The sequence below is a fragment of the Mus caroli genome, chromosome 3 (assembly GCF_900094665.2).
Source record: "Mus caroli chromosome 3, CAROLI_EIJ_v1.1, whole genome shotgun sequence".
In the NCBI taxonomy this organism is placed as follows: domain Eukaryota; kingdom Metazoa; phylum Chordata; class Mammalia; order Rodentia; family Muridae; genus Mus; species Mus caroli.
The window spans coordinates 102943636-102965072 of record NC_034572.1 but is presented as its reverse complement, the minus strand read 5'-3'; the positions used below and the strand labels follow the sequence as shown (position 1 = coordinate 102965072).

At 43.8% G+C, this 21437-nt stretch overlaps 1 protein-coding gene across 2 annotated transcripts in view; it reads right to left on the bottom strand.

The window, feature by feature from the left end:
• Aknad1 (AKNA domain containing 1) overlaps positions 1 to 21437 on the bottom strand; it is a 42667-nt gene that overhangs the window by 18330 nt on the left and 2900 nt on the right. The window contains exons 1-5 of one of the 2 annotated variants that reach the window (XM_021158604.1): positions 19610 to 19687; positions 11273 to 12387; positions 7790 to 7829; positions 7426 to 7571; positions 6975 to 7037 (exon numbers count right to left, since the gene is read on the bottom strand). In XM_021158604.1, the coding sequence (XP_021014263.1) occupies positions 6975 to 7037; positions 7426 to 7571; positions 7790 to 7829; positions 11273 to 12265 (1242 nt within the window). In that variant the 5' untranslated portion in view covers positions 12266 to 12387; positions 19610 to 19687. Of the gene's footprint in view, positions 1 to 6974; positions 7038 to 7425; positions 7572 to 7789; positions 7830 to 11272; positions 12388 to 19609; positions 19688 to 21437 lie in introns of those variants that run through there. The other variant, XM_021158605.1, reaches the window with a different exon arrangement.

The window sequence follows — 21437 nt, the reverse complement described above, 5'->3', positions numbered from 1 at the left end:
GCTCTAGCCCATAAAAGCCTCACTTGGATGTTGAATCTCTGCTTCAGGCCGGGTCTTCAATATTGTAGGAAACTAAAGAGTCAACTGAAGGCAATTATTTGCATGACTCAGTTTCTCAGAATGTTAATTGAATCTGAATCGTGCTGACAATCGAGGCTAGAAAAACAAAAGGCTCAGTTGGGTGTGGCAGCTCATGTCTGCAATCCCTGCACTCTGCAAGTGTGAGGATAGCCTTGTCTTTGTGGTAAGTTCTAGGATAGCCTGGACTACACAGTAAGACCCTGTCATTAAAAAAAAAAAAAAAAAAACAAATTAAACACAAGGGAGGATGCTCAGCTTATAAAGGGCATGCGGTGTAAAACCTAAAAACCAAAATGCATAGAGATCTACTGGTGTTTGATTCTCAAGCTTGCATGTACAGGAAATGCAAAGAACTGGGAGGCAGAGTACAGAAATGGACTCAGGAAAGCATCAGTTTACTGAGCTTGCCATTTTGTATTTAAAAGAGGGAGTATAGGAGTTGGAGAAATGGCTCAGTGGCTAAGAGCACTAACTAGCTGCTCTCACAGAGGCACTAACTAAGAGCACTAACGAGCTGCTCTCACAGAGGAACTAGCTAAGAGCACTAACGAGCTGCTCTCACAGAGGAACTAGCTAAGAGCACTAACAAGCTGCTCTCACAGGGGAACTGAGTTTGGTTTGATTCCCAGCATCCACATAACATGGCTCATCTTAACTCCAGCTCCAAGGAGATGCTCCACCTCTGACCTCCCAGGGTACCTGCACCCAAGTATGCATGTGTACTTCACATGTCCACATAATTAAAAATAACGTTTTAAAGAGGGAGAATAAAGGTTAGAGAGAGAGAGAGAGAGAGAGAGAGAGAGAGAGAGAGAGAGAGAGAGAACCGCTTTCCCACGAGGGATCCACGAGAGTTTTGTCACTTATCCTGCGGAGCCAGCTCTTCGGTGGTTTGTCATTTTGAACTGCAGCATTGGATCCTAAGCTAATAAAGTGTTCCAAAAATTAACACTTGAAATAGCTTCCAATCATGAAAAGCTGGCTCCATTTTAAACTATATGACTCATGAGGCTTTGGCAAGCCAAGAAGGATTAAAACAGAATCCAGCATGTCCATGAGTTGAGAGTCTACATGTGCGTAAACAGCCTTTCTCCTAGTGCCATGTTAGGCTGTGGGCTGCTATATTACCTCATCTGAGGCTGAAGAGGATGGGAATGCTCCAACTTTCAGGATGACTGCTGAGCCTCTCGGAAGAGGGGGTGTCTAGTGCACTTCGTGCATCAGCTTTCCCTTTAATGTCTTGAAGCAGCAACTTGTCACCCTCCACCTCTCGGAGTAGACATAAACAAGCAGTTGTCTTCTGGCCTGTATAGTCAGCCTTCCAAGCAGGGACAACAGCTCATCGATAGGACCCGGGCCATGCTGTTGATGGCAGGAAGGAAACGGCACATCTGCGCTGAGTAGCAGCCTGTTTAGAGTTGCATCTCAGTGCTCCAGACGCTAGTCCTCAGTTGCTGCTTCCAGCATCCTTGCTCTACCCTGGCATGATAAACCTAGTGCTTCTCTAGCTGATGATGTCAAGGTCCCTTGTGTTTGCTTCACCATCATCATCATCACCATCCTCTATGTGTGTGTTTCTGTGACTGTGCTAGTGTGCCACTGCACTTGTGTAGAGGTCAAAAGACAACTTGTTGGGGGCTGATTCCTTCTATCTGCAGGTTCCAGGATATAAACTTAGGTCATTAGGCTAGTTGAGCCATCTGGCTAGCTGCTAAGGAAGATATTCGCTCCTCCTGAGTCCAACGCTAAATCTTTCTGCTGAGTTGTTGAAAGGGACCCCAGTTTTGCATTAAAGATCAAACCCAAGTGAGCCTCAGTGGAAGTGGCTTCTCAGTGAGCCGCATCCCCAGCCCCAACTCTTACCATTCTAAAAGCTGGGATTCTGAGGAAATAATTGCTATGTAAACTTTATAGGAGGGTAAATAAAAATCTACAAATAATCTAGTTAATGAGTCTTTTTATTAACATCTGTACATATTTATATAAGTTTATATGTTATCCAACACTCATCTAAATAACTTTGGATTAAATAGGAAATAGACAATGGGAGTCAGAGCTGACAAGATGGTAAAAGTACCAACAGATAAAAGTACTTGCCATGCAAGCCTAACGACTTGAGTCACCACGTGAAAAGCTAGATGCATGTGGGGTGCACAGCTGTAATCCCAAAACACCTGCATCAAGATGGGAGCATCATCCACAACCTTCAACCAAGTAGCCTGGCACAGACACAGCCTCACCCAAGGAGGAGGAGCCAGCCAACACCCAAAAGTTGTCCTCTGTCCTCCACGTGCATGCCATGACACTCATGTATGCACATTCACACATAGTCACAGGGCCACACACACACACACACGCACATAAATAATTTTTAAAAAATGGAGCCGGGCAGTGATAGCGCACGTCTTTAATCCTAGCACTTAGGAGGCAGAGGCAGGTAGATTTCTGAGTTTGAGGCCAGCCTGGTCTACAGGGTGAGTTCCAGGACAACCAGGGCTACACAGAGAAACCCTGTCTCAAGAAAAAAAAAAAAAGGAAAACAGAGAAAAGAGACCATAACTTCAAAGACAGTTGAACTTGAGAGCTAGAGACAGTTCAGGGGTAGAGTGCTTGCCTACGAAATTAGTCACTTTTCTGGGGCTGGGATAACAAACCCTGACCACGGTGACTTACAGAAGGAATGGGTTTTGGGCTTACAGTTTCATGGGGATAGCAGCAAACGTTGCAGCCAGAGCATCAACAACAACAAAAAGGGAACCTGGGATAACACAAGTCTTAAAACTCTCAAAGCCTGCCCCCAGTGACACCCTTCCTCCAGCAAGGCCACACCTCCTAAATCTCCCCAGAGAAACGGAGGCGCCATCTGGGGACCAAGTGCTCCAATACATGAACCTATGGAAGACAGTCTCCTTCCAGCCACCACACTTAGCCTACACGCGGCCCTGGATGCAAGCCCCAGCAGGAACAATATTGAGCAGAGAGCAGCCCCCAGGTAGTGTAAAGTTGGGGGCTCAAGGACATACCTGGACAATAGATCATAACTGAAGGGAAAAAGGACATGGAGATATAGGAAATACATTCAGGGGGAAGTTTATGTTTCTATACAACGGAAGACAAGATTGTATTCTGGAAATACCAGGGAAAGGGATTTATGCAGGTAGACGCATGTCTTGACTCCAGATTCTTCTGTTAATATGTAAAAAATGCAAACACATCGTATTTATTCTGATGAGAAAGACACATCAGATCCAAAAATTATTTTTTGCATATTAATTTGTGTGTATGTATGTGTGTTATGTGTGTTGCTAGAGCTTTGTGAATGCTAGGTTACTAGGCACACTGTCGCTGAGATACATGCTGGTTTTCACATGTATTTATATGTTTCTTTACCTAAAATGGAGCCTCATGTAGCCCAGGCTGGCCTGGAATTCACAGAATAGCAGAGGATGACCTTTTGTCTCTGTTTCCCCAAATGCAGGGTGATAGGTATGTGCAACTGTATCTGATTTTGATTTTGAGACAGGATCTTACGTAGCCCAGCCTGACCTTGAACTCACTATGTAGCTAAAGCTGGCTTTGAACTCCAGATCCCCTTGTCTCTGTCTCTCGAGTGCTGAGGTTGCAGGTGTGCAATACCGCCTCTGGCTTCAAAGGTAATACAGTTTCAATGAAGGCGCATCTGCTGAAGAAGCAAGGGATTACTCAACAAATTTGCCTATTTCTGTCCCTGCCGAGAGACACCACCCACATTAGCCACTGGGTGGATCCTCATGAAGAGTCTGTGCTCTGCAAGACCCTCAAGTGTCACAGGGTGACACTCCTTGCCCTGTTAGCTCACGTGAGACTGGACGCTCGTCTTGAGCTCTCGGCCCTTGTTTGTCCTGATGTGGCTTCAAATAAGGGTGGGGAAAGACTCAGTCCCTCCCTTAGCCCAGAGAGAGAGCTTCTCCCGTATATGGGATATAATTGCAGTTTGAACGCTTTTGATTTATATTCATACCAGACACAGTGTGGTTGTAGCTAGGATATAAATAAACATTGTATAACTTTGGTCTCAATGTGGACGGAGGCCTGTCTTGAAATTGGCTGCCAAAATGAATGATTCCTTGGAAAACAAATATACTTACTCTCTTATAGAGAGAAAAAAGGCCTCCGGAGGGAAAGCCAACACTAAACGAATTGCTGTTGGCTAATTGCGCAATGTTGACCTCAGGTAGACAGCTTTCATTTATTTTTCTAAAAACTGAAATGAGGCCTCAGGGAAAAATAACTCAGGATGCTGTTTCCAAACATGAGTCATTAAAATATTTTGGCACCAAAATTTCCTGTTAAAATGCTGTGAGTGGAAAGAGCTGGACTTGACACATATTAAGCCTACTCAATGGATTCTTTTAATTTGTACCGGGAAATTAATGAAAATAAGCCTGGTCTGGAGGTCTGGGATGGATTTTAAAATGATTTGGAGTGAAGAGAGAAGAGAATGATCCCATTAAAATGGAAAGTTTGGGTGGTAGTGGTGGCGCACACCTTTGATCCCAGCACTTGGGAGGCAGAGGCAGGCGGATTTCTGAGTTCGAGGCCAGCCTGGTCTACAAAGTGAGTTCCAGCACAGCCAGGGATATACAGAGAAACCCTGTCTAAAAAAGAGGCAAATATAAAATGGAGAGTTCACTGTGAGGGTTAATTCAAGTATCTGCCTCGACAACGGAGGCCATTGTTTAACTTGAAGCATTAGTAGTTTTCCTTGTCAGGATCTATGGGTCCCTCAACAGGAATCTAAGCCATCTACTGAATGGCTATCACATTTACATCATGTAGAGTTGAAAACCTGTTAGGTCAAACTATCTTAAGTCAGTACTATCTGTGCCCACTCAATACATTGTAGCTGCTGTTACTGCAAATTCCTGTTAATATAGAAATGACTAGTCATTGTGCCATATACCTTTTATCCCAGCACTTTGGAGGCTGAGGCAGAGGGATCCCTGTGAGTTCAAAGTCAGCCCTTGTCTTTGGCTGACCTGGTGAATGTTTTCCATTTTCTCTCTATTGCCACCCTCTGTTTTTCTCTGCAGGAGGCTGGCCCTGGCTCCACTGCATGATCGGGAGCCTTCTACTCTGGCTTCAGTTGTTTCTCATCAATAGAAGATAGCAGCAGGAGAGAGGAGTTGGGGAGAGTCCTTGACCCTTCCCACTTATTACCCTGAGACCGTTTGGCTGGGGGCATCTCACCCACACCAGAACTTCAGCCTACAACTCTGCCAAAATGTCATTTCCAACCCAAACACTGCCCAAGATCAGGATATCGCTATGACTTCCTGCTGCTAGATCTTCTCATTTGCCTGTCCTCAAGGGGACCTCAAACTAAATGTCCTAAGCCAGCCTTGAGGCCTGGCCTCTTCCTGCTTTCCCTACCCTTTCTGAACTGGATCCTCCACTTTGGTTTCTGATTTCAGTTATCCAAACCAGGACTCTGTAACTACCCACACCTCCTCCTTTGCTTGACTTCATTCCTTTAAATCTATCACCCCCTGCCACAGACGCTACTGGAGTGGATGTGGCAAGCCCCCTCTCCATCCTTCAGACCCTTATAACTTGCCCAGTGTTGACTTCCTATTAGTCCTAGCCTACAGTCTCACCCCCATGGCGCTTGCTATCCCTTGGCTTCAATTCCTGTTGCTCCACCATCACACTCAGGATGAAATCCAAGCTCCTTCCATGACATGGTCCTTGCCTGGTGCTCTGGTCTCCATGTGCACTCTGAGCCCTGTGCCCGGTGCTCTGGTCTCCATGTGCCTGCTGGGTTCTCACACTTGTCATACATAGCCTTTGTGCTGTTGCCCACGCTGGTCCTTTTTCTGGAAGATTCTTGTTCCCTATCCTGCCAAGCTCACTGTTTCTCAAGCTGTACTACTCAAGTGAGCAGGCATTCTCAGGACCATCCAAAGTCTCCCCCTCAGTGGCAAAGGATGAACTCCTGCTAGGCTGTGCATCTGCTTGCCAATCTGTTCCTAGTAGAATAAAAGACACTTGGGAAGGAGGTCTTTCTTGGAATCTCTGGTGCCCGGGACAGGCATTCAAAAGTGCTTGCTAAGTGTTTTCTGAATGAATAGAGCAGCTAGCTAATCAATGTGGTGAGCAAATGAAGGATGGATTGGTTTATAATACGATGAGTGAATAACTAATCACTGGGTTCTGTCCTGGGTTTGGCCCATAGTGTGGGGTTTCTGCAGCACAGTTTGCCCTGAATCTTGCTCAAATCTTCATTAGGTCTTCTGGCTGTTGCCAGTGCAGACCCCATGGCCTAAACTCCATCTTCTCCATCTTCAGCTCATTTGTTCTGCCCAGTTTCAACTTTTTCCCCCTTGCTCCATCTCCATTTCTTATGACAGCAAAGCTGTTCTGGTGTCAACATGAATTAGTCATTCAATCGACTGTGATAACAAGCCAGGGTGTGAACGTGTGGCAAAGGTGAATGCACTGAGCCACAAAGCCATGCACTGAGCTTCCTCGTTAAGCATCTCCGGAGTCTTGTGTCTCGAGTTGTCAGATACCAGGGACTTTTACAGTTGAAATCTACCAGGGCCCATCTGATGTGGACAGATTCACCACTTACGAGGATTTTATGTTCTTCTCTGGAACATTCCATGGTCTGGGGTTTATTATACAGTAACTGGTGAGGTAAGAAATATCTTCCTTGGGGAAAAAAGAAGGATAAATACATCTAGAAACAGAATTCTAAACCATATAACTCCAGAAACTGAGATGGTTTTAATTCTCCTTCTCCATTTCCTTGCCTACCACTGTGCAGACTATTCATGGCTATGGAAAGCCTCTCTACATTTACCCACTGGAATTTCCAAATAAAGATTTAAAAACCAGATTAAATTCATTACCAGTCTTTTGTCTTGCAAATGGCAGAGAGAGTCCTGTTTTATTCTTTTGGAAAATTCTTGTACCTGCAGTTTTAAAAAAAAATGCAACATTTCATTCACAGCACGGCCTCTCCTGTGTGGCGTTGGTTGTCTCTAATGCTACTGATAAACTTGAAATGTGTGTGGAGCTGGTGAGATGGCTCAGTGAGCAAAGACGCTTTCAGTTAGCTTGGCAACCAGAGCTTGATTCCCTAGACACCCACAGAATGGGAAGAGGACCAGGTCCTTCAAGTTGTCCTCTGACTCTCTCTGTCTCTCTCTCTCTCTGTCTGTCTGTCTCTCTGTCTGTCTGTCTGTCTGTCTGTCTCTCTCTCTCTCTCTGTCTCTTTCTCTCTGTCTCTCTCTCTCTCTCCCCCCCCTCCCTCCCTCCCTTTCTCCCCCATCTCTCTCATACATTCTTAATAAGGATTACCTTATTCTTCAGTTGGTCAGTCTGTTCTTTCAGTTTCTGGCACATCTGTTTTCCATGGGAGATCTTTTGAAATATGTAAGAATTTGAGAAAGGATCTTTTTGAGGTGTTGGTGTCAAATTCAAGCAACATTTCTCAGGTTCAAGCCCTATGCAGAAAAAAGAAAAGAAGAAAGAAAAAAAGAAGAAAAGAAAAGAAAAGAAAAAAAAGGCCAAGTTTGGCTAACATTCATTTCTTCTTACCACTGTTTTACTAAATGTTACAAATAAGAGTCTGTGCCAATCAGCAACATTTGTTTTGTTTTGTTTTTTTCTTAAAGTTTTTTTCAAAATTCTTCTCTGAGTAAAAATAGTTTTAAGATACTACCTGTGAGAGGTTCTTGGCAGGTGTGTGTGGCAGGCTGCACCTGCAAAATTAAAGAGTAAGGAAGCCTAGTCAGCGACAGTATCATTCAGAATGCCTTCTGTCCTGGTCATTGAGGAGGCAGCACAGTGCTTTGGTCCAGGCTGTGATTGCCATGTTGAAGATGAATGTCACTGTGACACTGTGAGTGGCTAACACAGGAAATTGTTCATCACTATAAGCCTCAAATTTCTTAGTGGTAAGGGTGTGTGTGGGTGGATGATAGAGAATGTACCGTATAGAGCTGCTATCAGGGCTATTGGAGTAGATATTCAGCTGATATTATGATTGCCCTTGAGGTTAGATGTATAATACTCCAACACGTCTCTTAGACATAGGCTTCATGAGAGCAAGAGCCATTGTCAACCTTAGCACAGCTCAACAGAGCTCTTGTTGATGGTGCTCTAGTTAATGCAGACATGGCAGCCAGACTTACTGAATAATACACTATGCATTAAATGCTAAATGTGTTGACACAGTGGTGGTTCCTACTGCTGCAGGCTAACTGCACAGGGTTAAACTCCTGAGTCTTGCTACTCCCAACTTATGGAGCTGAAAAACATATACCCACCAGAGAGACAACTGACTGTGCTCAAAGTCGACTCTAACCAGGATAAACACCTCCAGTACAGGACAATAAGAAACCTATTGGATCCAGTTCTCCAATTTAAGCTGATAGGACTGGGGATGGGGTGGGGTGGGGTGAGGTGGGGACCAGAACCCTGACTAAAGCTTCTTGATAAGTTCAAGCATTGCTGGGGAGACATGAGTGGACACCTGTTTTGCTCCCACAAAACCATGGGCTACCAGGAACTGGTAGAACATTCTGCATGAATGTTCTCTTATAAGAAGAAAGTGAACCCCCAAGACTTTCCAGTACCATAGGAATGTAGATTTCTCTAAGACAGAAAACAGCCCAGTCAGGCCAAGTGAACTGCTGGTCTGCGGTGTGCTGGGTAGCATTGGGTATCTGCTCAAATCTTCAGTTTGTTCAGTTGAACTGGAAGGATGTTGTAGATGAAGATAGAAATAGAAACACTCAAAATAGTGCTATTACACCCAGTATGACTGTCACACAAGGCTTAAGAGAAAGACCATTCAGTAACAAAGAATTAAACTTTTTCCTGTATTTTTTTAAGATGAATTTATGGAACTATTGAACCTTAAATAATTAATGAGATCCTGAACCCCAATAGGAAGAGAAGTTAGGTGGAGATGAGAAGACAGGGACACAGAAGGGAGAAGTAGCATAGATTAGCCATGAAAAGGTGCCATCCTAAATGGGCACTCACATACTGTTTGAATTGTGGTATCCAGAGATTAGCTTTATTTCGTTTGGCATGGATAACTGAGGGAATGATTGATGTGGGTCACAAGGCCAGGCTCTGGGAGGTAGCAATGGAAAGAGTGAAGATAAGGTTCGTCAGAATTTACAGATCTGGCAGAAGAAACAGGTATCCCTAGGCTATTATGACTCAAATGAGGCGGAGATGAACTGAAAATAGAACTCCTATACAAACCTGGATATTCAGCCCCAAATCTCCAAGTCAGCGGCACATTAATGTTTAGTGCAATGTTGTTCACAATAGCTAAGTTGTGGAACTTGCCTAGGTGTTTGTGATGGTTTGAATGGCCCCGTGGGTACACAGGGAATGGCACTATTGGGAGGTGAGGCCTTGTTGGAGGTGTGGCCTTGCTGGAGGTGTGGCCTTGCTGGAGGTGTGGCCTTGTTGGAGGTATGGCCTTGTTGGAGGAAGTGAGCCTCATTCTCTTCCTGCTGCCTGCAAATGAAGATGTAGGACTCTCCTCCTCCATAGCCATGACTGCTTGCCTGCTACCATGCTTCCCACCATGATGATAATGGACTGAACCTCTGAACTGTAAGCCAGCACCAATTAAATGTTGACCTTTATAAGAGTTTCTGTGGTCATGGTGTCTCTTCACAGCAATGGAAACCCTAACTAAGACAGTGTCCAACAACACAAATGAATAAAGAAAACACGGATTACATGCATAATGGACTTTTTGGTCATGAAGGAGGATTGAGTTATGTCACTTGCAGGATGGATATAGCTAGAGATAATCACATGAAGCAAACTCAGCCTCAGAAAAACAAATATCACCTGTTTTCTCTCATTGGTGGATTCCAGATTTTATACAAATATGTAAGGTCATATGAATGTAGATCACAGGAAGTGGAAGTGGGGTGATCTAGAGAAAAGAGGGACTCATGGGAAGGGAAAGTGGGGAGAAAGAAGTTATAGGGCATTGTGGGGGTGGGCAAAGATGGTGATGATGGTGATGAAGTAGCAGCAGGTAAGTGGGAGCTTTGAGCTGCAGGATTTGAGGACTTTTGTGGCCTTTGGGAGAGTTAAAGGAAGCTGTAAATGAAGATTCTCTGGTAGATCCCATTAGGCTGGCGCATGCCTGTAATCCCAATTTTGGGAAGATAAGTTGGGAAGATCAGAGGTTCAAAGCCAACCTGGGCTACACGAGATTTACAAAAGCAATCAAAGCACGGGTGTTCCCTGTGAAGGAGGAATCTGGAGAACTTGGGGTTGAGAAGAGTCACGCACTTGAAGAAGACTTTCAGGGAGGGACTGAGTTTAGAAGTCTAGATGAGGGCTGAGAGATGGCTCAATGGTCAAGAGCACCAGCTGCTCTTCCAGAGGACCTGGGTTCGGGTCTCAGCACCCACATCATGGCTCACAATCATCTGTAACTCTAGTCCCAGAGGGCCTAATGCCTTCTGCAAGCACTAGATATGCATGTGGTACACATGCATACGGGAAGCAAACACCTCTCCACATAGAGTAAAATAATAAAAGCTAGCATTAAAAAGAGAGCAGATGGAGGTGGTAGAGAAAATAGTGGAGGAAATGGGGAGGAACTAAAAGAGAAAATGGGGTGAATTTTATTCTATGTGTGTATGGAACTCTCAATAAAAATAAATAAAATTTTTAAAAACTCTAGATGAAGTTAAGAAATATATTGGAGGCTGGACATGGTGGCAAATCCCTTTAATCCTAGCACTTGAGAGGCAGAGGCAGGAGAATCACTGTGGGTTCAAGGCCAGCCTGGTTGTACATTTTGAGTTCCAGGTCAGCCTGGACTACATAAAGGATCTCTGTCTCAAAAAACAAAAACAAAAACCAAACCACCACCACCAGAAACCAAAACCAACAACAACTTAGGATAATAAAAAAAAAAAACAAAAAGAAAGGATAATGGGAGAATTTTGAGAGCTTTGGGGTTGTATCTTCCTCTGTTTTTCTGAATCTAGTCTCTGATTCTTCATGAGGTCATCGCTAAGCTTCCGAGTGGTTGGTTCACTTGCGCAGGATAACCCAGGGGCCTAAACCTCAGAGCTACACCGAAGCTCTAGCTACAAGCCCACCCTGGGATGACTACCCTGGGTTAGCATTGACAGGGACCATTCTTGCTTACCTGTATTTGTTGCAAAGGTTCAGGAAATTTCCATTTCTGCTCCTGTTGTTTTTCAACACGATTTGACACAGACGTGGTTCCTAAATTATCTTGCACAACGGTTGATTTACTAGTCAACCTAGGAGAATGGCCGCCTTCGTTAGCTATGGTAAGTGGTTTGTTAGTTATAGTATTCCTAGACAGTTTCCCTTTGGGAGAAACCTTAGGAAAATCTGGAAACTGGTAGTGCACTTGAGCCTGGCTGTATCTGAGCCAGTCGCCTGAATTTGCTTTGTCGGGCAGCTGTCTCTGGGGTGTCTGCCTCAGGCAGCTTTTATATTTATCACCTGGACCTTTAGTCCTGGTTAGAAAGCTTGGATCTTCCTGATGGGTGCTCTTCCCAGCAGCCACTGCTTCTTCTAAGGGAGAGGCGTTTTCTCCTTCTGTGCCAGGGGAGCAACAGGGCTTGCTGCTATTTGCTGAACTATTTTGTGGACTGGGCTGGCCAGTGAATTCTGGGGTTTGTTCTTTGAAGTAATATTTTTTTGCATAACATGAAATGATATTTGTAAGAGTATCTGAGTCTTCAAGACTCTCAGCAGTCAAGGTCTCTGGGAGAGCTTCATAGCCAGCGCCTGGACCCCTGAAGAATTGCTCTCCGGAGAGATGATGGAGTAAAATATCTGAGACATGGGACTTTGAGGTATCTTCTTTATCAGCTGGAACAGGAGAAGCCAGGGCGCATTGCTTATCTTTATCATGCCTGTTGCTGACATGTTCAGTCATCTTATCCCAAGTTGCCAGCAGAGCTGTGTCCTGGCGCACCTCACAGTTAGAAGCCACTTCCTGAGGGTCTTCTCCTGCCAGAACAACTTCTGCTGAGACAGGAGAGGTGTCATTTGATATGGTAAAGTTGTAAGAAGTGCACATCTTCATCTGGGAGAAGTCCCCATCATAAGGCAGGTCCTCCTGTTGCTTATAAGTCATATCTTCTGAAAAGTCGGTTTCGTCCATGATGGTGTGGGCTGATGTCTGTGGTCCTCTGCTGCCCGGTCTTGGTGTTCTTAAAGCTCAAAATGTGTTGTCTGGTTTTCATTGCATTTCATTCATTAAATGGCTGCACTGTGTGTTCTATGCTGTAAGAAAAGAAAACAGCTTCATTAGTAAATATACCAGAATCTTGTAGGAAGCTAGGCTTAATCTGGCTTCTTCGGAGGAACAGAAACAGATGTTTTTCATTTAGATTCGATTGCAAGCCTGAACACAGAAACCTCAGCCAAAGAATAACTCATCCTAAATATTACTGAGAAAGAGAATGATGGAAACGTTATAATTTTTATCCATTAATTTCTGAGGAGGTGTGGTCTGTCCTTAATGGCCATATCTTGATCTCCCACAAGAGAGAGCCATACAGTTTGGCGTTGTTCTCATCACTTCTCGGCTGTTTTAGTGAAGATCAAATGTGGAGTTTTTTTCTTACACATCTCCCTGGCGTCCCTGAGTCACGTGATGCTGGAGGAAAGCTCAGCTCAGACATGGCCATGCATCAGAGCCAGACATCCCCATTCTGTTGCCTTTTGTAAATTGGTATTTTATTTTCTAATTGGCACATCATAATTGTAGATATTTGTGGCACACAATATGGTGTTTTGATATATGTATATAAAATAATGGAATTAAAAAAAAATAAGTTCTCACTGTGTAATTCTGACTGACGTGGAACTCACTATGTTAAATAGGTTGGTCTCGAACTTAGAGATCTGCCTGCTTCTGCCTCCAGAATGGCATGATTAAAGGTGTTTTGCCCCCACACTGGGCCTAAGAGTAGCTTATTTATCACCTCAAACATGGATTTTTTTTTGTAGTAAAATATTAAAAATCTTCTTAGCTATTTTGAAATATTTATCATTGTTAAGTACCTAATTCTGCAACAGAATATCAGTAACATCAGGATGTATTCTTCCTAGTCTAACTTTCTAGCCATTGACCGGGTCCTCCCTGTCCCTGTAACAATTCTGCTAACTATAGTTTTGTGTTTTGCTCTTTGCTTCAGTAGGATCAGTGTGTGTGTGTGTGTGTGTGTGTGTGTGTGCGTGCGTGTCTACGATTGCATGAGTATGTCTGTGTGTAGGTATGCTTGTACCCATATTCATGGACATAGGCACATAAAGGCCAAAGGTAAACATTGGGTGTCTTCCCTACTCTCAATCTTGCTTTCTGAGACAGGGTCGCTCACTGAACCTGGTACTTACAATTTGACTAGACAGGCTGGCCAGTAAGCCCCAAGGAGCCTCCTGTGTCTGTCTCCTTAGCAGTGGCACTACAGGCACACTAGAACACATCGGTCCTTTTACATGTGTGTTGGGGATTGAAGTCAAGTTCTCAATACCATGCATCAAGAGACTGAGCCATCTCCCGGTCTCAGATTAGCCTTTCTGGGTTGTACATATGAATGAGATCAAGTACCTGTCTTTCGGTGCCTGGCTTATTTCACCTCTCCTATATCTCAGTGTTCCTTCCCCTATGCTATCTCCTAGTGTTTTCTTTCTTTTCTTTTTTTTCTTTCTTCTTTCTTTCTTTCTTTCTTTCTTTCTTTCTTTCTTTCTTTCTTTCTTTCTTTCTTTCTTATGGAAGCTTCCATTATTTTATTATTCCCCCTTTTTTTTATTAGATATTTTCTTAATTTACATTTCAAATGTTATCCCCTTTCCTGGTTTCCCCTCTGAAAACCTCCTAGCCCCTCCCCCCCCTCCCCTCTCCTGCTCACCAACCCACCCACTCCCGCTTCCTGGCCCTGACATTCCTCTACACTGGGGCATAGAGCCTTCACAGGACCAAAGGCCTCTCTTCCCATTGATGACCGACTAGGCCATCCTCTGCTATATATGCAGCTGGAGCCATGGGTCCCTTCATGTGTACTCTTTGGTTGGTGGTTTAGTCCCTGGGAGCTCTGAGGGTACTGTTGGTTCATATTGTTCCCGTGGGTCTGTAGACCCCTTCAGCTCCCTGGGTACTTTCTCTAGTTCTTCCCTTGGGGATCCTATGCTCAGTCCAATGGTTGGCTGAGAGCATCTACCTCTGTATTTGTCAGGCACTGGTAGAGCCTCTGAGGAGACAGCTATATCAGGTTTCTGTCAGCAAGCACTTGTTGGCATCCACAATAGTGTTTGAGTTTGGTGACTGTATATGGGATGGATCCCCAGGTGGGGCAGTCTCTGGATGGCCTTTTTGTCAGTCTCTGCTCCACACTTTGTCTCTATAACTCCTCCCATGGGTATTTTGTTCCCCCTTGTAAGAAGGACCAAAGTATCCACACTTTGGACTTCCTTCTTAAGCTTCATGTGGTCTGTTAATTGTATCTTGGATAATCAGAGCTTCTGGACTAATATCCACTTAATAGTGAGTTCATACCATGTGTGCTCTTTTGTGACTGGGTTACCTCACTCAGAATGATATTTTATAGTTCCATCCATTTGCCTAAGAATTTCGTAAATTCATTGTTTTTTTTTTTGTTTGTTTGTTTGTTTTTTTGTTTTTTTTGTTTGTTTGTTTTTCGAGACAGGGTTTCTCTGTGTAGCCCTGGCTGTCCTGGAACTCACTTTGTAGACCAGGCTGGCCTCGAACTCGGAAATCCGCCTGCCTCTGCCTCCCGAGTGCTGGGATTAAAGGCGTGCGCCACCACGCCCGGCTAAATTCATTGTTTTTAATAGATGCATAGTACTCCATTGTGTAATTTACCACATTTTCTGTATCCATTCCTCTGTTGAGGGACATCTGGGTTCTTTCCAGCTTCTGGCTATTATAAATAAGGCTGCTATGAACATAATGGAGCATGTGTCCTTATTACAAGTTGGAGCATCTTCTGGGTATATGCCCAGGAATGGTATATCTGGGATCTCAGGTAGTACTATGTCCAGTTTTCTGAGGAACTGCCAAGCTGATTTCCAGAGTGGTTGTACCAGCTTGCAACCTCACCAGCAAAGGAGGAGTGTTCCTCTTTCTCCACATCCTCACCAGCATCTGCTGTCACCTGAGTTTTTGATCTTAGCCATTCTGACTGGTGTGAGGTAGAATCTCAGGGTTGTTTTGATTTGCATTTCCCTGATGACCGTAGATATCTTTTAAATCCATTTGGTCCAAAACTTGTGTTAGTTTGCCTGTGTCTCTGTTTAGTTTCTGTTTCCCTGATCTGTCCATTGCTGAGGATGAGGTGTTGAAGTCCACTGCAATTATTGTGTGAGGTGCAATGTGTGCTTTTAGTTTTAGTAAAGTTTCTTTTATGAATGTAGATGCCCTTGCAATTGGAACAAAGATTTTTACAATTGAGAGTTGTTCTTGGTAGATTTTTCCTTTGATGAGTATGAAGTGTCCTTCCTTATCTTTTTTGATGACTTTTGGTTGAAAGTCAATTTTTTCTGATATTAGAATGGCTACTCCTGCTTGTTTCTTGGGACCATTTGCTTGGAAATTTTTTTCTAGCCCTTTGAGATAGTGTTTGTCTTTGATACTGAGGTGAGTTTCCTGTATGCAGCAAAATGCTGGGTCCTGTTTATGTATCCAGTCTGTTAGTCTATGTCTTTTTATTGGGGAATTGAGTCCATTGATGTTAAGAGATATTAAGGAATAGTGATTGTTGCTCCCTGTTATTACTGATGTTATTCTTATGTTTATGTGGCTATCTTTTGGGTTTGTTGGAAGATTATTACTTTCTTACTTTTTCTAGAGTGTAGTTTCCCTCCTTGTGTTGGTGTTTTCCATCTGTTATCCTTTGTTGGGCTGGATTTGTGGAAAGATATTGTGTAAATTTGGTTTTGTCATGGAATATCTTGGTTTCTCTGTCTGTGGTAATTGAGAGGTTTGCTGGTATGAGTCTGGGTTGGCATTTGTGTTCTCTTAGTGTCTGTATGAGATCTACCCAGGATCTTCTAGCTTTCATAGGATTTTCTTCTCTGGTGAAGAAGTCTGGCGTAATTCTGATAGGTCTGCCTTTATATGTTACTTGACATTTTTCCCTTACTGCTTTTAATATTCTTTCTTTGTTTAGTGCATTTGGTGTTTTGATTATTATGTGACAGGAAGAATTTCTTTTCTGGTTCAATCTATTTGGAGTTCTGTAGACTTCTTGTATGTTCGTGGGCATCTCTTTCTTTAGGTTAGGGAAGTTTTCTTCTATAATTTTGTTGAAGATATTTACTGATCCTTTTAAGTTGGGAATCATTACTCTCTTCTATACCTATTATCCTTAGGTTTTGTTTTCTCATTGTGTTCTGGATTTCCTGGGTGTTTTGGGTTAGGAGCTTTTTGCTTTTTACATTTTCTTTGACTGTTGTGTCAATGTTTTCTATGGTATATTCTGCACCTGTGATTCTCTCTTCTATCTCTTGTATTCTGTTGTTGATGCTTGCATCTATGACTCCTGGTCTCTTTCCTGGTTTTCTATCTCCAGTGTTGTCTCCCTTTGTGATTTCTTTATTGTTTCTATTTCTACTTTTAGATCCTGGATGGTTTTGTTCAGTTCCTTTACCTGTTTGGTTGTGTTTTCCTGTAATTCTTTAAGGGATTTTTTGTGTTTCCTCTTTAAGGTGTTCTACCTGTTTACCTGTGTTCTCTTGTATTTCTTTAAGAAAGTTATTTATGTCCTTAAGTTCCTCTATCACCATCATGAGATGTGATTTTAAATCAGAGTCTTGCTTTTCTGGTGTGTTGGGGTAACCAGGGCTCACTGTGGTGAGAAGTAGTCTTGGTTTCTGTTGCTTATGTTCTTGTGCTTGCCTTTCACCTGGTTGTCTTTGAGGTTAACTGGTTTTGCTGTCTCTGACTTTGGCTTATCCCTCCTGCAAGCCTGTGTGTCAGTACTCCTGGGGGACCAGTTCTCTCTTGGAGGAATTTGGGTATGGAGAGCTGTGGTACAGGGTCAGCTCTGTGCTTGCAGGTGTGTCGGCACTCCTGGGAGACCAGCTCTCTCCTGGCGGTATGTATGTATGTAGCTCTGTGGCACAGGATCAGCTCTGGGCGCAGACAGAGACTGGAAGACTCCTCTCCCAGGCAGCCCCTCTGTTCCTGTGTCCTGAGGGTTCCAGGGGGTTCCTCTGAGCACCAGTGGTGATCCTACCTGCACTCACAGGCCTTTCCACACTCCTGGGAGACTTACTCCCTCTGGCGTTATTTGGATATAGAGCCCTAAAACCTCCTCTTATGTTTCTTAAAGAGCATAGAAGAGTGCTTCTCAACCTGTGGATGGCCACCCCCTGGGGATTGTATATCAAATATTTACCTTATGATTAATAACAGTAGCAAAATTACAGATATGAATTAGCTAGCAACAAAAATAATTTTATGGTTCAGGGTCACCACAACATGGAAAACCGTATTAAAGGGTCACAGCATGAGAAAGGTTAAAAACCACTACCATAGAAAGATTGACAGAAATATAGCCAGAGGAGGTCTTTTGAATATCAGGCTGTAGCCAAGCATCCCTCTTCTCCTAGGACCCAGGAAGGAAGTCTGACAGTGAGACTTTGCCTCAGTAAGTCCCTAGTAGCTGCCTCAGCCCAGAGGACATGGTGGTGGCAGCCAAGTGTCTTGGGAATATTTCTGAAAGTGGTCAGGGCACAGCTGATTGCCACTGGGCTCACATTCTTTTAAGAGAATCCACAGCATCCATTTAGAAGACACTCTTCTTGTTGGTGAACAGCACCTTAGAAGTAATAAAAGCATCCCAGATTTTAGGTACAATGACCAGGGTTATTGGTCCCTAAGAACATCAGCCAGGATCTAAACTCTACTAATTCAGGGTGACCATAACCACTGGCTGGCCCTGCCCATCTGGTGATGGGGTTAGGAGAACAGGTCTTTGAGATCCTTCCTCATCCAAATTTTTATGTCTACGAACTTGGGATTTATTAGTTAACCTCAAAGGCTAAAATAACATGTTTGACAAAGAAAAAAATGAGAAAAGCTCCCTCAAGGAAAGAGGAACACGAACTTAGGGCATCTGGAAAACATCAAACAAAGCCCTCGTTCATAGTCACATGCCAGTGTTACAGAGGCCAGGCTTTAAAAAATGAAAACTGTCCTGGAGAGAGGAGCAAGAGAAAATTGCCACAGGATTGCTTTAAGCCATTTAGAGAGACAAAGGCTTACTACAGAGTGGGGAAGGCGTGTCTCTGTGAGCAGAGTTCTGGGTTATTCACACCCAAGTTGAAGGAGTGGGAAGAAAACTTTCCCTGGAGAGACAAAGACACAGTGGGAACTCTGGAGTCCACACTGGGTTTGGTTCCTATACCTCAGTTCATTAACTGTATGGCATCTATAGCCAGTCCTCCCCTTCCTCCTCCTCTACCTTTTCTGCTGTTATTCTATGATAAGAAATCACTATATCCAGCAGGCCTCAAACTCTTGGGCTGAAGTTGTCCTTCTGCTTCAGCTTCCTGAGTAACTGAGCCTACAGGCATGTGTCTCTGCATGTTTTTTATCTAACTTTTATGAGTCTGATTCTCTTTTGAACAAGTAGGCACGAGAGTGCCAGCTCACTGGTTTCTAGATGATGGCAGGACATGAGGCATGTGAGGCATGTGGCACGGAGTGAGAGTGCAGCCAGCACATGTTTAAAAATAAAATATCACCAGGTGTGGGGGGTGCACACCTTTAATCCCGGCAGGGGCAGGGGCAGGGGCAGGGGCAGGGGCAGGGGCAGGGGCAGGGGCAGGGGCAGGGGCAGAAAGGCAGAGAGATGGAGGAGAGGTGGAGAGGCAGAGAGACAGAGGCAGGCACATCTCTGTGAGGCCAGATTGGTCTATATAGTGAGTTCTAGGCCAGCCAGGGATACATAGACAGATAGATAGATAGATAGATAGATAGATAGATAGATAGATAGATAGATAAGATAGACAGGTAGATGATAGATGACAAATAAGAAAAAGGATGATGAGATGGCTCAGTAAATAAAGGTGCTTGCCACTAAGCCCCTTCAGAACCACATGAAGGAGAGAAAAAAAAAAACTCCTGAAAGTTGTCCTCTGACCACCACATACATGATATGGTACAACACAGCCACAGTATCACACACACACACACACACACACACACATACACACACACACTTACTTTTGTCTTAAGCAAAGAGAAGACCTCACAAAAATAAGCCCAAGGAATTCTCTCATTACACACAGGAAGAGAGAGAGAAAGAGAGAGAGAGAGAGAGAGAGAGAGAGAGAGAGAGAGAGAGAGAGAGAGAGAGAGAGAAATTAGCCTCAAAACTATTACTGTTTCCCCATCCATGTATACATCCAAACATGGCGAGGCCTTTTTCTAGAAAAAAAAAAAAAGTCACCCTACACCCTTTGCTGTAGCCCTTACAGGTGGCAGGAAAGGACCGGAACATCTTCCTGATAACACTCAGTTCAGTCTTGGAATCTGAAGGTGTCTTCTGAGAGATTCTGATCAGAACTCAACAGAACTTTTGCTGCCACAGCTGTCCCTGCAGCTGACCAGAGCATTGTGTGCTCAGCTGCAGCTCATAGTCACTCTGCAGAACAGAGGGGCCCCAGGGCCCAGTCAGCCCTGAGCAGAGGGGCACAAATGCCCACTATGCCAACAGCCCTTCCCTGTGTGGTTGACAACATCATGAAATCTGAATAGGATGCTAACGTACTGGCCTAAGCCCACAATGTTGCCTGTGGAAGAGATGAAGCAGGAGTAATTGGATTCTGAGGAATCAATTAAAGAGCTATTCAGTTTGGGAGGAGGGAGCACCTGGTGTAGGGGCAAATTCTCCTGTCTCTTCATTAGAGTTTTTATTATCATCTCACCTTACAGCTCTGAGGTCTCACTGGATCCCTGAGGGAAGGCAGGGCAGGAACCTGGAGGCAGGAATTGAAACAGAGGCCATGGAGGAACACTGCCTACTGACTTTCTCCTCAGGCTTGTTCAGCGCCTTTTTTTTTCCACCCAGGACCACCAGGCCTTGGGTGGCACTGCCTGTAGTGATCTAAACTCTCACATCATTCATCAAGAAAATACACCACAGGCCAAGCTGGTGGAGGCCTTTTTAAACTGAGGTCCTCTTCCAAAATGACTCCAGTTTGTGTTGAGTGGGCATAAAATTAGAGCGCTCAATTGACACCTTGTTAGCTTGACACACAAAAGCATCAATTTTAAAACATAACCTTTCCTTGTCCCAAGATGTCATGCCAACCAATAGCACAATATAAAATACATTCCATCTTCTTGATTTTCATGTGTATTATGAATTGTATGTTGGGTATTCCGAGCTTCTGGGCTAATATCCACTTATCAGTGAGTGCATACCATGTGTGTTCTTTTGTGATTGTGTTACCTCACGCAGGATGATATTCTCTAGATCCATCCATTGGCCTAAGAATTTCATAAATTCATTGTTTTTAATAGTACACCACTCTGTAAATGTACCACATTTTCTGTATCCATTCCTCTGTTGAGGAACATCTAGGTTCTTTCCAGCTTCTGGCTATTATAAATAGGGCTGCTATGAACATAGTGGAGCATGTGTCCTTTTTACCGGTTGGAGCATCTTCTGGATATATGCCCAGGAGAGGTATTGCTGGATCCTCTAGTAGTACTATGTCCAATTTTCTGAGGAACTGCCAAGCTGATTTCCAGAGTGGTTGTACAAGCTTGCAATCCCACCAACAATGGAGAAGTGTTCCTCTTTCTCCACATCCTCACCACATCCTCATCTGCTGTCACCTGAGTTTTTGATCTTAGCCATTCTGACTGGTGTGAGGAGGAGTCTCAGGGTTGTTTTGATTTGCATTTCCCTGAAGACTAAGGATGTTGAGCATTTTTTTAGGTGCTTCTCAGCCATTCGGTATTCCTCAGTGGAGAATTCTTTTTTTTAGCTCTGTACCCCATTTTTAAATAGGGTTACTTGGTTCTCTGGAGTCTAACTTCTTGAGTGCTTTGTATATATTGGATATTAGCCCTCTATTGGATTTAGGATTGGTAAAGATCTTTTCCCAGTCTGTTGGTTGCCTTTTTGGCAGTGTCCTTTGCCTTACAGAAGCTTTGTAATTTTATGAGGTCCCATTTGTCCATTTTTGATCTTACAGTACAAGCCATTGGTGTTCTGTTCAGGAATTCAAGAAGAAGGAAGACCAAAGCGTGGATACTTTGGTCCTTCTTAGAAGTGGGAACAAAATACCCATGG